This window comes from Lentinus tigrinus, assembly GCF_003813185.1.
Source record: "Lentinus tigrinus ALCF2SS1-7 unplaced genomic scaffold L226scaffold_75, whole genome shotgun sequence".
Lineage (NCBI taxonomy): Eukaryota > Fungi > Basidiomycota > Agaricomycetes > Polyporales > Polyporaceae > Lentinus > Lentinus tigrinus.
This window is the reverse complement of record NW_027137984.1, coordinates 23,251-37,549: the sequence shown is the minus strand read 5'-3', so window position 1 is coordinate 37,549 and position 14,299 is coordinate 23,251. Positions and strand designations below refer to the sequence as shown.

The 14,299-nt window shown below is 57.1% G+C and overlaps 4 protein-coding genes across 4 annotated transcripts; 2 read left to right on the top strand and 2 right to left on the bottom strand.

The window, feature by feature from the left end:
* The first annotated feature begins 445 nt into the window (after nt 1-445).
* Nucleotides 446-1,438, top strand: L226DRAFT_541062 (uncharacterized protein). The gene is made up of 2 exons (XM_067681992.1): nt 446-982; nt 1,035-1,438. Exons 1-2 carry the CDS (start codon nt 588-590, stop codon nt 1,291-1,293), a joined length of 654 nt encoding a protein of 217 aa, XP_067528637.1. The 5' UTR covers nt 446-587; the 3' UTR covers nt 1,294-1,438.
* Nucleotides 1,439-2,037: 599 nt separating this feature from the next.
* On the bottom strand, nt 2,038-4,419 carry L226DRAFT_576722 (uncharacterized protein; the record flags this gene model as incomplete). Its single annotated transcript, XM_067685422.1, has 3 exons — nt 2,038-3,246; nt 3,302-3,505; nt 3,565-4,419. 3 exons carry the CDS (start codon nt 4,417-4,419, stop codon nt 2,038-2,040), a joined length of 2,268 nt encoding a protein of 755 aa, XP_067528636.1.
* Nucleotides 4,420-5,865: 1,446 nt separating this feature from the next.
* L226DRAFT_576721 (uncharacterized protein) lies at nt 5,866-6,434 on the bottom strand (the record flags this gene model as incomplete). The annotated part of the gene is made up of 3 exons (XM_067685421.1): nt 5,866-5,901; nt 5,971-6,176; nt 6,245-6,434. 3 exons carry the CDS (start codon nt 6,432-6,434, stop codon nt 5,866-5,868), a joined length of 432 nt encoding a protein of 143 aa, XP_067528635.1.
* Nucleotides 6,435-7,159: 725 nt separating this feature from the next.
* L226DRAFT_541057 (DNase I-like protein) lies at nt 7,160-14,266 on the top strand. The gene is given in 25 exon segments (XM_067681991.1): nt 7,160-7,547; nt 9,529-9,710; nt 9,990-10,112; nt 10,176-10,259; nt 10,319-10,496; nt 10,566-10,735; nt 10,805-11,115; nt 11,216-11,332; nt 11,394-11,682; nt 11,701-11,702; nt 11,852-11,956; nt 12,038-12,105; nt 12,186-12,239; nt 12,308-12,443; nt 12,586-12,719; nt 12,783-12,831; nt 12,888-12,936; nt 12,995-13,026; nt 13,089-13,251; nt 13,303-13,466; nt 13,520-13,573; nt 13,632-13,805; nt 13,858-13,890; nt 13,940-14,015; nt 14,082-14,266. 25 exon segments carry the CDS (start codon nt 7,339-7,341, stop codon nt 14,180-14,182), a joined length of 3,057 nt encoding a protein of 1,018 aa, XP_067528634.1. The 5' UTR covers nt 7,160-7,338; the 3' UTR covers nt 14,183-14,266.
* The last annotated feature ends 33 nt before the right edge of the window (nt 14,267-14,299 follow it).

Below are 14,299 nucleotides of genomic sequence, written 5' to 3'. Positions count from 1 at the left end.
CTGGCGGGGATGAGGGGGATTTTGCGCAACTCAACTCAATCTCGGCTTCTTGCCTTGCGCAGGATGACGACCTGTATAACTTACAAGCTACTACAGCAACGACTCTCGGGATCTCGGGTCATTGCTGGGCTAGTAGCATGGCAAGAAGTTCCATGCACGCTTCACGAAATAACGACTCGAATAACGAAGGAAGTTCCGAAAACAAAAAAATGCCTGGACTCGATGAATTCCACTGCATCGCTGACGAAACCACCTAGGGCGTATCATCAGGCACGAGGTCTGGTGCAGCAAAGTAATCAAGCCGAAGAGGATATGGTCGATGGATCGCGCTTGGGTAGAGAAGAGCTAGATGCGATCTTCTCCATCGACTTGGGTGTCTTCAAGTGGAAAATCGGGCCGACTCTCTTCAATCACGATCTATCCGACTACTCCCTGTCCGGCCTCTCTCCGCTTGACACGTTCATCCCAGATCAGCTCTTGCCCGGTGAACTCTTCGTGCACGACATCAACAACATCACGCGTCTGCATCCCAGGGACACGGACGAGTATTCAGCCGTCCGTCGCACTCCCGTGCGCTACGTGCGCATATGTCCGGAGGTCCGCCTGCCAAAGATGGCATCTCCAGCACCGACGATGCTGCCAGCGCCGCATCGCCGAACGCGTCGACCACATCGACGAGCGCAGTGGAGTCAGAATCTATATCTGACTCCCACGATGCTAACTGCCTTGGGCCTCCACCACGACCTGCACCTCCGGCAGAGACCCCTGCTGACGAGACGCAGGTGGGTGAGTGGGAGCCTGCGATCGTACCCAAATTCTATGGGTATTATGGTGCGGTCGAAGCAGACGGCAGTCTGTATGACGGACGCCACCGGCATTGTGATGAGGACGACGAGTGCTTGGTTAGCTGGCCTACGCGCATCCTCTTGGTCGAGGAATGCGGCAGTCCTATCGAACCGCGCGACCTCCCGCGCAATGAACGGTACGTCTCGCATATCCGTTCCACCCAGATACACAGCTAAAGGGGCATGTAGGGAGAAGGTTTTCGAGCTCATAAAGCGTCTGCACAAGGCGGGCTTCATGAATGGTTCGACGTACCCGCGGAACATGCTCAGCCAGCCCGGTCCTCTCTCCGTCCCCCGCAAGGAGCGGTCTGACGCCAGTGCGAGCTACCGCATCATCGATTTCGGACGATCATCGGTGTTGTCACTCCTTCCAGAGGGAAGGCGCCGGTCCTTCGAGGCGTGGTGCGAGGAGGAAGTGGAGAGGGCGATGAGGTACCTGTTGTTGTGAATTGCGCTTCGAGCTTGTATTACTGTATGTAGATAAAGTATGTTCATGCGTGTACGTTGTGATCGATGTTTCCCCCTCTCGAATGTCCACCGCTCCCCCACTGGCATGCATGTATACTTTGTACCAGATACAGTCGAGACAATGATACAACACGTCGACTCGTCGAGTCGCAATGTCGTCGTGCGATGGGTGTCAGAAGCAGCCTCCAAACCGGCGGCCGCGCTGGGCTACTCAAGATATCTTCCTCTCCCCTCTTCCCCTGAGGCCTGAGCCTTCCATCCAATCTTCGTTCAAGGGGCAATTTTCTGTATAAATAATGTGTGTGTACTATGAGATATACGAGACATTCCGAGACCGAAACACATCCTGCAACCGAGTCATATGCAAGCGGGATTAATGTAGGGGGGAGGGGGTGAGCGGCCCCGGGGGGAAGAGAGCGGAGAGGAGGGGAGGTATAGTACAAGCTCGAACGGAACTATATGTGTATATGCTGGTATGTGAAGGCTTTATGTAGTATGCTATGTATGCTATGAGGTACTATGCAGATGAGACTCGACTCGCCGCTCGGGTACGCATGCGCCTCGCGTACCTATTATAATCGTACAGACTGGTATATTGTATCGTATATCGTATCGTATATCATAACCGTATCATAACCGTATCGTATCACATCCGGGGACCGGGAACGCAACCATAAATAAAGCAAGCACCAAGGGGTATAAGGGGTATAAGGGCAACAAGGCCCTAATAGGGAGAAAGCGGGGGAAGTTCCAAGGAGGCCTCACGCAAGAGCAGCTGGGACGAGGAGCTAGCGACCATGTTCGGGCCAAGGGGAGACTCCGCGTTGGCAACCACAACCACTGGTAGACCGGAAGAACGGCGGTCTGGGGTACTAGGGGTCGCTGGGGGCAGGTCGAGGACGAGGTTCATGAGCAGGTCCGCGGTGATGCTCGCCACGATGTGCGATGGCGAGGCGGGCGCAGGCGCGACCTCGGACTCGGGCTGGATGCGGACGTTGTCGGCGGCGGTCGTCGTAGACTCGGAAGGAGGGAGCTCGAAGGATGCGCTGTCCACAAGGGTGTCGAAGTCGACGTTGAAGAGCATCTCGGACGAGGTGCTCAGAGCGACAATCGCGAGGGATTCGGACGCAAGGAACTGCCCGGACCGTAGGATGGCCGACATCGAGGCTGCAAGGACCGCAGTGACTGCCTCGGCAGGCGTGGGGAGGGCCCGGGGAACTTCAGCCTCTTCCTGGACATCGTCGTCGTCGTAGTCCGCAGCGATCGCTGCCGGCGCGAGGGCAAAGAAGCTGTCCGCGGCGGGGATCATGTCCAGCTCTACGTTGAAGAGCATCTCGGACGAGGTGCTCAGAGCGATCTCCTGCAGAGATTCGGACACGAGGGACATCCCCGATCGCAAGATGGCCGAAGCCGAGGCCTCGAGGGTCGCCAGTACTTGAGCTTGCTTCTCCTCAGTATCCGAGTTCTGCTGCTTCAGTTCCGCAGCCTGGGTGGGCAGTGGGGCGTCCTCCACCACCACGGCATCGAGCGTCGTCTCTTCTTCAAGAAGAAGAGAGTGCGGTGCCGGGGGCGTAGTGGTGGTGGGGAGGCTCGCGGTGGGCTGCGGAGCGTCGGCGGCTGTGGCTGACTGGGAGTCGGACGACTGGGGAGACTGGCGCTGGGCGAGAGCCTCGTTGGCGGCGGCGAGGGCGGCGAGGAGCTTGGCGATCTGCGCGTCGCGGGCGTCGATGGCAGCGATGTGCGCCTGCTGCTGTGCGGCAATGGTGACATCCTTGGCGTTGAGGTACTCCTCTTGAGCGGAGATGACCGCGTCCTTGGTCGAGAGGCCCTCGCGCTGGGAGATGATCGTCTGGCGTTGAGCCGCCTCGGTGTTGCGGCTGGCGGCGAGTTTCTCCTCGAGAGACTTGATGCTGAGTGCATGCTTGACGATGGTCTGTGTATACTCGTCAGAAAGCTCTGCCTGGTGTCGGGCAGAAGAGAGCAAGCACCTTCGTCTGGGCCTGGCCAGCGAGCACGGCCTCCGCGTGCGACGTCTTGAGCTCCCCCATAAGAGCATCCTTGTCGGCGATGACAGAGGTGAATGTCTTCTCACAGGCCTTGCGTGCGGCATCCTTGGCGCATCCCCGTACTTTCTCATGCTGAACTTGGTCCTTGAGCTCGTGGATCTGAGCGTTGGCGTTCTTGCGAGTGTTCTGTCCATAGTCAGCACGACTTCAGTCGGTGGTATAAGATAGAAAGAAAAGGAACGCACAACAAGCTCGTCCCGGGCGACGCCCAAAACCTTCTGTGTGCTCTTGAGCGCGGCCTTCGTCTGCGTGAGGTCTGCCTCCCGGTCTGCCGCGGAAGAGCGCGCAGCGTAGAGAGTAGTCTTCAGGCCATCGATCTCCGCACGTGAAGCGGAAGCCTGCTTGCGCGTAGTAGCGTCCCTCTGGCAGATAGCGAGCTCCGTGGCCTCAGGGTGCGCCTCCGCCTGCTCGACGGTGACCTCGAGGCCGACGATGCATTCGGCCTTTGCGGCGTCCGCGGTCTCGAGCGTGCTGACCTGGCTCTCGAGCGCGTCGACGTGGTGCTTGAGCGTGTCGGCCTTGTGTGCGAGGCGCGTGACGTCCGAGCGGAGGGTGCCCTCGGTGGTACGGGACGTCTGGAGGCTGACTTCGAGCGTCGTGAGCTTGGCCATCTGAGCAGCGATCGTGGCCCGCTGGTTGGCGATGACCTTGCAGAGCGTCTTGACATGCCGGCTGAACCACGCTGCTCCAAGGGCGGCAGCGAGGTAGGGGACGTAGTGCAGGTAAGGCGCAACTGAGGACGAGTTGCCAGTGATACTATGCCTGAGCTGGACTACCCCGTGGCTGACGTCGAGAAGGATGATGACGTAGGTGAGGACGCTGAGGACCAGGGTGCAGAGGGCGGCGTAGAGGAACCTGAAGACGGCCTTGCCTTGCGATTGTGCCAGAAGCTTGACGATGATGACCCAGAAGATGGCGAGCGCAAGGGCGGTGGGGAAGAGGAGCATCCTGAACGCCTGAGATTCGGCGAGAGAAAGAAGAGTAGCTTCGAAAGCGAGAGGATAGTGATGCGAAAGCATGTCGAGGCGAATGGCGGGCATGATAGCAGGTGGAAAGCAAAGGATAACACGGGGGACGGAAGAAAGGGAAGAGGGAGAACAGAACGGTGGGGGGTCGGTATTATATTGGCATTGTAGTCGGTCCTGAGGCTGACCGTGAAGTGACAGGGATCGCGGAGGCTGAGGCTGACCATCCCCGCCAAAATGCACCAATGGGGCGCTGGGCTCCTTCGTCGGTCCATAGAGGCCTAGAGGGTATTGTGAAACTGGCCATGTCGACATTGATATTGTCCTATATTCAGGGAGCCTTGGGACTGAAGCTTTATGTAGAGTGCTGCTGTGTGAGCTGGCGGGATTAGTGATGTGCAGAGCCCGGCTCGGCTCGAAAGCCGCGGCTACGGCTCGGCTTTGGGAGCTACGGCTTGTCGAAGTGGTGAGCCGGGCTCTCTAGGACGGCTTGGGCTCAGCTCAAGCTCGGCTCGGCCTGAGCTGGAGCCCGAGTACAGCGGGCGCTTGCAAGGTCGTGGCTTTGAGAAAGCAACATTGACGACTTCCGGGGGCCCCCACCGAGAGACGAGACAAATAAATACTGCAGGAAAGGTTTGTGAGCTTGAATTATACAGTTTTTAGGCTGTTATTCATTAAAGAACTGACCATAATTGCCCCTCCCATCCGTAGTGTCAGGCTCAAGCTCGAGAGCCCGGCTCGAGCTCACAGAAGTGGTGAGCCGAGCCATCAGGCTCCGAAAGCCGTCCTCGAAGCTCGGCTCAGCTCGGCCTGAAGAGGGCCGGCTTTGGGAGCCTGACGGCTTGGAGCCGGGCTTGGCACATCACTAGGCGGGATGTTGCCGCGATGTCGCAACCCAAGCTCGGCTTCTTGCTTTGTGCGGAACGACCTGTATAACATGCAAGGTACAGAAACAGCTCCCTAGATCATTGCTGGCGCAAGTATGTCAAGCTTCCGTGCACGCTTCATGAAGGCTTCCAAGGAATTGAATGTCTGGCCTCGATGAGATCCACCGCACCGCGGACGAAAGTACCTATAACTTGTCATCGTGCTCGAGGTCGAAGTGCAGCAAGAATCAAGCTGAAGAGCACATGGTCGTTGGATAGAGCTTGGTAGTGATGCAGCAAGCAGAGGCCCGTGCGGTCGTAGTCACGTGATCTGGAGAAGGAGAAGAGGAGGTGAATCGCGGCGAACTTCAGCAACTTCAAGTGAAGGAAGATAAGAACGAGCAACACTATTAGAACTACTAGGTCGCTCGGATTCACTGGTCACCGGTCACAGAACGTAATACACCAGTACTCACTTCTGCTGAGTATATGACGTCATGGCGACGTTGTGGCGTCGGCCGGTCGCAGAAGCACAAGCACGCACGAGAGAGCGGGATACAACTACAACTTGTTGCGAAACACTATGTTACATGTATGATGTTGTGTGCTTCAATGGCGACCGATTATGATGTGAGTCCTGGTTCTATGCTATAAGTTACTGCTTGAGAGCGCCACCGGCAATGGTGTTGGTCTGCAGGAGAGGGAGGCGGAGTCAGCACCGGTCTGTGTTCAAAGATTCGAACAAAAACGACAGACGTACATCAGCATCGGTGACGATGGAAGTGGGTTGAGAGGGGGACGTGGAGATAGCGGGCGCAGTGCGCGCGATGGAGCCAAGGTCGACGTCGGGCGACTTGAGGGCCTTCTTGCGGAACTCGATGCCCTGCTGGACCTCCTCCGGGGTCAAGGAGCTGCCCCGCCGTCCGGGCACAGAGCGCTGTTCGGCGGCTTCGTTCACCGAGACACCTGATGCATACCAACGGTCAGCACATGACGGCCCGTATTAGGGATAGCAGAGGCAGTGCGCGACGTACCTGTGGCCTCCTCGAACTCGGCCTGCTCGTCCTCGAACGCGGCGTTCTCAAGCTCAAGCTCGTCCTCAAGGCGGCCCCAGTTGTGTGTGCCTGCACCGCCCTTGGGGATGTGCTTGTCCTTGCCGTTCTTCGCCTCGGAGCGATCCTTGGCGATGGCGTTGGGGTAGGACGCGCGCGCAGTACGGGTCATGATGGGCGCAAGAACGTTACAAGAACGGAGAAGAGGAGAATGTAAGATTGGTTGATTGGTGTTGAAGAGTGCGACAAAAGCAACGATGGGGGATGATGGTATGCAGTGGGAGAGGAAGGCTGGGCGGATGCGGGTTATATAGGAGTGCTGCGCCACTGCGAACTCTCGCTCGCGTGACCGTCGCCAAAGGGAGGAGCTCGAACCGACGGCCAGGTCCCCCAGGACGCTGCGTCACGTTCTGGGACTTTCGAAGCACGCCAGCCCTGTGCGCGGGGTTCCCGTCCGTTCTAGTCCCATCCAATTCTCTTCGGTGGCACGACAACGACAACGGCCCGTTTGTTTTGTCTGTTCTCGCCTGTCCGCCATGCCTGCTTCCCGACTCCTGGCGACGGTGTCCTTCTGTCGCTGCTCGGGATTGCGTCGGACGGCGGGGCGGAGAATGGAGCTGGGCGAGGTCATCCTTACTGTACATCCACCGCGCACCGATGACCTATGCGGGGAAACGTGGGAATAGACCCTTCGCGACCTGGCAATTGCCGACGCGAATTATGCCTCTAAGTATTTCAAACGGTCAAAGATGGGTCGGAATAGCCTTCAGAGAGCTTTAGATAACTCTGTAGGGAGGTATTAGGATGCCAAGTGATTTGAAAGGTACCAACCATAATTAATCAATAGGACCCAAGACACCCCTTGATACAACAGTGGAGTACATGCTCCCTTACAACGAAACAAACCGCAGCTCTTCTTTCGCGACGACGATCTTGGCTACCTCGAGTCTTGTGCTTGACTTCTTGAGCTTTCTGCACCATCTTGGGCACCTCGCGATCACGGGCAGGCGGATTCATCTCGCAAACCTAGGCCACGACGCGCAGTGAACCCAACGAAACGTGGAACCTCGCTCCCCATGTCGACCGCGCTGGACATCGCGCAAGAAATCATCCGCCCGACCGAGGACGTCAAGGTCGCGATCGACACGCGCTCCGCCCCGAGGCCCGACTCAGAGTCCGAGCAGGAGACCTGGCCTGGGTCCGACCATGAGCCGCCCGTGCCGCGCAGGAAGATCCTCGCCGTGGTCTCGCACGTCCACGCCGATGGGAAACACGAGCATGGATGGTGAGTCGCCCGAGTCGTACGTTCTCACTCGATGTTGGGGATTGGGGTACGGGGTATGGGCCAGACGCTGATGTCGCTGCTGAGTGCCAGTCAGTATTGAGGTTGAGGAAGGGATGCGATGTGTCATGTGAGAATGTCCCGTGGGCGGACGTGTTGAGCTGAGAGTTTGTGGGTCTTCTCTTCGACGGTGCGAAGGTGCAAGGATGTACGCATGTACGTGTAAGCCGCGTGTGCATAGACGTACTGTGGCAATGGAAGCTGCACCTGCCGCACGGATGCGTTGGTCATACGCCTGGTCTCTGCATGAAGGTGCATTCGACCAGGAGCTAGCAACCCCTGCCTCATGCTTCATCGCGAGTGCGCGCACCTTAGTCTGTCACGGCGGGCAACGCCCCGGAGGCGGCGGCGGAGAATGTTCAGGGAATCCTCGGGCGTGTTGCACGCATGGCTGATCGCCAAGAAGGCCACATATCCCTGCGATTGATGCTGTATGCAGAAGGTTCGCGGCCGAGAGAAAGGTGGCGTTCGACCCAAACCTTCCTTCGTCCGCAAAAGTGGTTCAGGATAGGAACCTGTTTGGCCACTAGAAACGTCAGAATCTTGGGATAGGACGTCTTTGGGGCCTTATACGGCACAGGAAGGTATCGTGAGTCGAGGATTACCCGAGGATTCCTTGTCACTACGTCTGGGGCTATGCCCGCCATGTCTCTTCACGAAGGTCCATTCGACCGACCTTTGGGAACTCGCACTCCTAGTGCGGGTGACTCATGTCGTGCGGCGGGGCAGCGATGTAGGCTCAGAACAGGTTTTAGCTCGCAAGGGACTCGAGGTGGGAGAGCGTCACATATTCAGTGTGAGAGGCTCGGTCCGAGACGCGGTGTCGTTCTGCACAGTGAGCCCACTCGTGAAGAGATCTCTAGCACCTAGCAGGAGTCCAGCGTACCCTGCCTCCCGCCAAACGCGCGTTTCTGAACAGACCCAGAGCTGAGGATGATTGTCGGACCCTCGCGATAGCGTGCTTCCTCGTCAGTGCACACGGTCATGGTCTGCACGCCATACGAGATGACCGCGAACGAGACGTGCTACGTGCGCAGATCCACTTCGCAGACAGGTTGTTGCAATCCTCCAGTCTGCCGGATAGGAAAGTCGCTGCCCAGGCTTTTCCCGTTGTCTCGTCAGAGCAGCTGGTTGGCTGCCTATGGCTCCTGCCTTGATCTCTTATGTAGCCGCACATCGCATGGTGCGATGACAGGGTTCGTGCGAGGCGTGCCAAGGAGCGCGAGTGGGTGGGCATGGTTTGATAGAGGGGTCTACTGATGTCGAGATGCATATACCCTCTCACCTCAACCCCATATGCTCAGTCATTGCGACTGCGCTGAGGATCCGAGCTACGTGGTCTCGCGCGTATGAGGGAGATAACACGCATATAAGCAGCTCAGGACCCAATTCACGCTCTCATGAACCGCCTCGGGCACAACTACCGATTGCAACGGGCCATGGCGGCGACAGTATGTTTCCGTTAGTGAATGCAATACTGCGCCTCCGAGGCAGCCGGTACTTTGGCGCGACCGCTGTCGGAGCGCGCTGGGTGCGCAATGCGCATGCACTGTGGCAGCCATGTATGGACGGGTATTTTGCCCCTTCGTGGTACGGCCGCCATTTTCGTTGTCGATGCGGTGCGTTGAGGATATTTCTTGTTGGGCGCTGTCAAACCCAGTGCTTGATCGGTTCAGCACAGTCGTGATACATTGGTGGCTTAGAAATTCGTCGGTGCAGATGGCACTATCTACGTGCGAGACTGCGGTCAAGGCGATATCCCTGGGCTGGTGGCATAGTGCATCTTCCAGCTCGTAATGTCGCCAAGACTCAGGGTCGTTCTACGAGCGTTGATACAGTTATACCCACGTTGTGGTTCAGTTTCCAAGGAGTGGTGCCAAGAACCCCATCGCAGCGGCCGGATTACTGAACTTTCGTTCTTCAGCGTCTTTGTATTCACCCACAAGCCGCCGCTGGTGCATTCTATACCCGATGATTACCTCGTTGAGCATGCCTTCCCAATAATACACGGCTTTTCGATATCTATGTCCCAACCTCGGCAGACTACCCTAGACTTGTCCTCGCCGGCGGCCGGAAGCTCGTTCTCCCTCAACCAGCCAAAGACAGGTAAGTCAATAGGGTTTAGCAGGCGGCCGTTGTGCACGCTCTTGCACCGGAGTTTGCTCGTCTTACTGCTGCCGCGCGGAACTTGTCGGCTTTGACACTGTCAGTATGGGCATGCCCAGAACATGATAGATGAAGTTGCGTGCCCTGTCTCAGATGTCGGATAGAACCATGCTTGCGCCTCGTTCTGAACGGAGTGCGGCCATGTTCCGCCCGAATCAAACGCACGCTCCCGCTGTGTCGAAATGCCACACCGTCTGACACCCTCATCTCTATCTGCAGAGCTCACCGTAACCATCAATCCGGGAGAAGATACCCCATTCTCACCTATCACCCTCCAGACGCATGACATCCAGGGTCTTCGTCGCCTGCTTGACGAATGCAAGCGTCTGAAGGAAGCGTTCGGTATGTTTATGGAATAGTATGTCCGCTGACTCCGTTTTGAGATTTTTTTTTTTCGCCGTTCAGCTATGGAGACGGCGGATGACTTCGACTTCGAACCTTTTGGATGGGTGGCGCCTTACATGGCGGACCATGCGTTGCCCCCGCTGTGTATGTTCTTCCTTGATGTTCTCCAAGCGCACCCAGTCATGAAGATGTTGATTGGGCAGTGTCGTCTATACCCCCTGATTTGCGGAAGCTCAAGAAGCCCGTTCATACCCGCCTCTCTGCTGCGAGCGCCGGCATGCCCGGGGACGATATCTCCGATGTGGAGATCATCCGTGAGGAATGGATGCGCTCGAAGGTCGAGGACGAACTGTTCTCGCGTGGAGAGAAGGCAGGCCTGAAGTGCGTAAGCCGTCGGGCCCGGCGCGAGCGTGCTTCTAGCGTGTGGTTCTGACCGTGGGTGTCCGGTAGCATCCGAGTGGGCACGTTCAACGTCAACGGCAAGTTCCCGTCGCAGGACCTCTCTGCGTGGGTCCGCGGGGAGGCTTCCCGGCCTCCTGCGGCATTCATACCTCCCCTAAAGGAGATTTCACCTCTGTCGCTGGGAGAAAGCCAAAAGAATCCGGTGGATGAAGCGCTCGGTGAGCCTCCCTTCACCTTGGTCGTTGTCTTATCGCTCTGACATCGTTCCATCCCGTCCCGACTCACAGCTACAGAGGACCCTAGCAACGGCCAACCCCCCGACGCCACCTCGACAGATACTAGGTCACTTTCCGCAGTGTCAGATGCCACGACTTATGTGAATTTCTCAGTGGATACACAATCCACACAGACAGCTGTTTCAGATGCCCCGCCGGACGTCCCTGAGGACCCCAGTGATCCTGACATGCTGGTGCTCGGTTTCCAGGAACTAGACCTGTCCACGGATGCTCTGCTCTACTCGACCAAGACCGTCCGGGAAGAGGCCTGGTGTATGGCCGTGTTCGCGGGACTGGGCGAGAAGGCCGTCCTCTACGAGAAGGTGGGCGCCGATTCGCCATCCTAGTTCATACACCGGTGGCAGTACTAAACATGCGACCCTGCCTGGATGTCGTCGCGGTGAATGCATTGCACCGCCATAGCTTGCGTCCAAACAACTCGTCGGCATGCTGCTGGTTATCATCGTCAAGAAGCGTCTCCGCCCCAATTTTAGCGAGATCCGAGGGCTTGCGGTAGGCGTGGGCATCATGGGCATCATGGTGAGCCATACATTGAATGGTCTTATTCTGAATTACATGACATTTGCTCATCGCCATCCAGGGTAACAAGGGAGCCACCGCGATCCGCCTTCTATTCACACCGACGCCGTTCCCATCCGCAGCCGAAGCGGCGCCGCTGGGCAGGCCGACGGTCCTCACCTTCGTGAACGCGCATCTGGCCGCGTTCGACGAGATGTACGAGAAGCGGAATGCCGACTTCCAGGAGCTGTCGAAAAGGCTAGTCTTCGAGCCCGCGATCTCCGTGGACGAGCAGGCGGCCAATGGGAGCTGGTACAGCCCCGCGGCAGCCCCGCTGAGCATCTTTGAATCGGATGCACTTTTCTGGCTAGTGAGTATCCCCCTTCCGAGCCTCCGATGCTAGTTGCCGCGTGGCTGTCGGCGGGCCGCTCACAGATAGTGGTTTTGACGTCCCTCTAGGGCGGTGAGTACTTGTCCGATCCGGCTGCTTATTGGACGTGACACGGGCTGCGCTCATTCAACAAACTGCCCACGCACACAGACCTGAACTACAGATTGACGCCCCACGACGCCGATGTGCGGAGCTTGCTGGCAGACGACCAGCTGAGGGAGGAGAACATCAAGACGTTACGGCGGTTTGATCAGGTTCGTGTGCCCCTGCGAGCGTCACGTTCAGAACGTCATCGCGCTGACACGCATCCCTGGGGGCGACTTGCCCATGCGCAGCTCTCCTCCGCGATGAGGACGAAGAAGGCATTTGAGGACTTTGTTGAGCAGCCGATCAGGCATCTTCCGTGGGTCCTTCTTCTTGAAGATCTCGCGGAGTTAGCGTCATTCCTAACCCATTGACATTGACCGACTTCTTCCCCGCTAGGTCGTATCGGTTCAGTGCAGGCGTCCACGCTGACGGCATGGGTTACGACATGAAGTTAGTTTCTCCGCTCCTCGTCGCCTGGTGGTGCTGAACGTGTCTGTCTCTGCGTCACGCGCCTACAGGCGCAAGCCTGCCTGGACTGACCGGATCCTGCACATGGCGTCCAAGGCAGTGACAGTGAAACAACGGTCCTACACGAGCCATGCCACAATCACGATGAGCGATCATCGTCCGGTGTCTGCTGAATTCGAGCTGGAGGTGCGTTTCAATGTTCCCCGCTCCGGGAGTCCGTTCGGAGCATAGGTGCCGGCACATGGCTCCTCCCTGCTGTGTCACCTCGATTCCCGCTTAATTTTGTCCGTCTGCAATTTCGAATGGTGCTGAATAGCTTGCGGTTCAGGTGCCCGCACTAGGCCTCGATGAATATGAGTCATTCGTCCAGCGCGTCTGGAGGGACGTCTCAGCGATCGAATATGTGGAAGAGCGCCCGCGGGTGCGGGTGGGGCCAACGAACATTGATTTCGCAAAAATATCGTACGCAAATAGCACCCGATTCGTGTTGCCGATTCGCCGATTCGTACTGAAATTTGGATATAGCTACACGCGCGAGGTTACGAGAAGCCTCGAAGTCGTTAATGTTGGCAAGGTTCGTAGATCTGTGGCTTGAAGCCGTAGTCGGTCGTAACTGAAGTCTATGCTCAGGTGCCTTGCTCGTTCCGTTTCGTACCTCAGGGTCCCGCTGCGGATATTTGTAAGGTTTCCACTTCTGTCACAGACTCAGAGAACTAAGTTGGTCTTCTCCGCAAAAGGTCCACCTTGGCTGCGCATAAATCCCGTTACGGTTCGTGTCTTGAGCCTGTTAAGCCGCAGTTTTCTTGGAAAGGCATTCATTGTGGAACACAGGGGCTCGTTCTTCCCGGGGAGAAGGTCGATGTAACGCTCACAGCACAGGTCGATGAGGAACTTGCCTCAAAACTCAACCTCGGCCAGGCACATCTCGAGGATACCCTTGTGCTCCATACTGCGCTCGGCAGGGACCACTTTGTTGCTGTCTCCGCAGACTACGGTGCTTGTTCATGATACGTCTTGGCGACTTGAGATTGATCTTCGGGTCTAGAGCGTACATGCTTCACAACGAGCCTATCTTGGCTCGTACGTCTCCCTGGACCGGTGAGGGAGCTTAAGAGCCCAGACGACGTTCTGCCCGAGGACAGAGGCGTCAATGCTCCGCGTGAGATCATGAGGCTGGTAAACTGGCTTATGAGTAACGCCACAGAGACGGTAGGCGCTGTTCTCAAGTCCGGTCTATCCGCGTTCACCTGATCGGGTTCCAGGTTGGGCTCTTTTTCACTCCAGGCGACGAGGAACTCATGCGACAAATTCGAGAGGTATGTCGACTACTTGACTACATGAGTGCGCAGTCATGATAGCATCCTCGTACCATAGAAATTGGATACCGGCGAAGAATTCAACTTCGGCGCCCTGGAGAAGGATCCAAAGCTGGCGCTGGCGTTTGCGGACACCCTAGTGCGGTTACTCGAGTCGTTGAGCGAGCCCGTAATTCCTCCCGCGCTACATACAAGGTGTTCCCAAATGACGAGCAGGGACGAGGCATTCGAGGTACGTATCCTCCTCTTCGAAGGTCATCATAGTATCAAGCGTTTCCCCACAGCTTCTGGACGACCTACCCGTAGTGAACGTCAATGTGAGTAACTGCCCTACAAGCACCCAATCTCGCTTACACATTCGCACAGGTCTGGATATCCCTCACCGCATTCCTGCACTTCCTCGGTCAACAAGATGCATACCAAGGACGCGTGGAGCAACTTGGTGAGCCTAGACAAGTCTTCCGCGATCCATGTCCCTGATCCTCCCGCGATGCCGACTCCACGACAGTGGCCATCTTCACACCAGTTCTCTTCCGCGACGATCTAACCTCCCCGATGCCTGTCTCTATCATTGGCCGGAGAAACTTCCTGCGTTACTTCATCGGGTGAGATCTAACCGGAGGACGGGAACACACGGAGTAAATGCTTCGTGTCGCCGAAGCGAGTATACATTAGGAAATGGGACTGTTTATATATACTACTAAGTTATGGAATTTGAGGTAGTGC

Excerpts from the sequence above, each read along its gene's own strand:
- L226DRAFT_541062 (XM_067681992.1), top strand. The coding sequence starts at position 588 with ATGTCCGGAGGTCCGCCTGCCAAAGATGGCATCTCCAGCACCGACGAT. Across the intron at positions 983-1,034 it reads GACCTCCCGCGCAATGAACG|GGAGAAGGTTTTCGAGCTCA; the intron begins GTACGTCTCGCA and ends AGGGGCATGTAG.
- L226DRAFT_541057 (XM_067681991.1), top strand. The coding sequence starts at position 7,339 with ATGTCGACCGCGCTGGACATCGCGCAAGAAATCATCCGCCCGACCGAG. Across the intron at positions 11,957-12,037 it reads CGTTACGGCGGTTTGATCAG|CTCTCCTCCGCGATGAGGAC; the intron begins GTTCGTGTGCCC and ends GCCCATGCGCAG. Across the intron at positions 12,832-12,887 it reads AAGTCGTTAATGTTGGCAAG|GTGCCTTGCTCGTTCCGTTT; the intron begins GTTCGTAGATCT and ends GTCTATGCTCAG.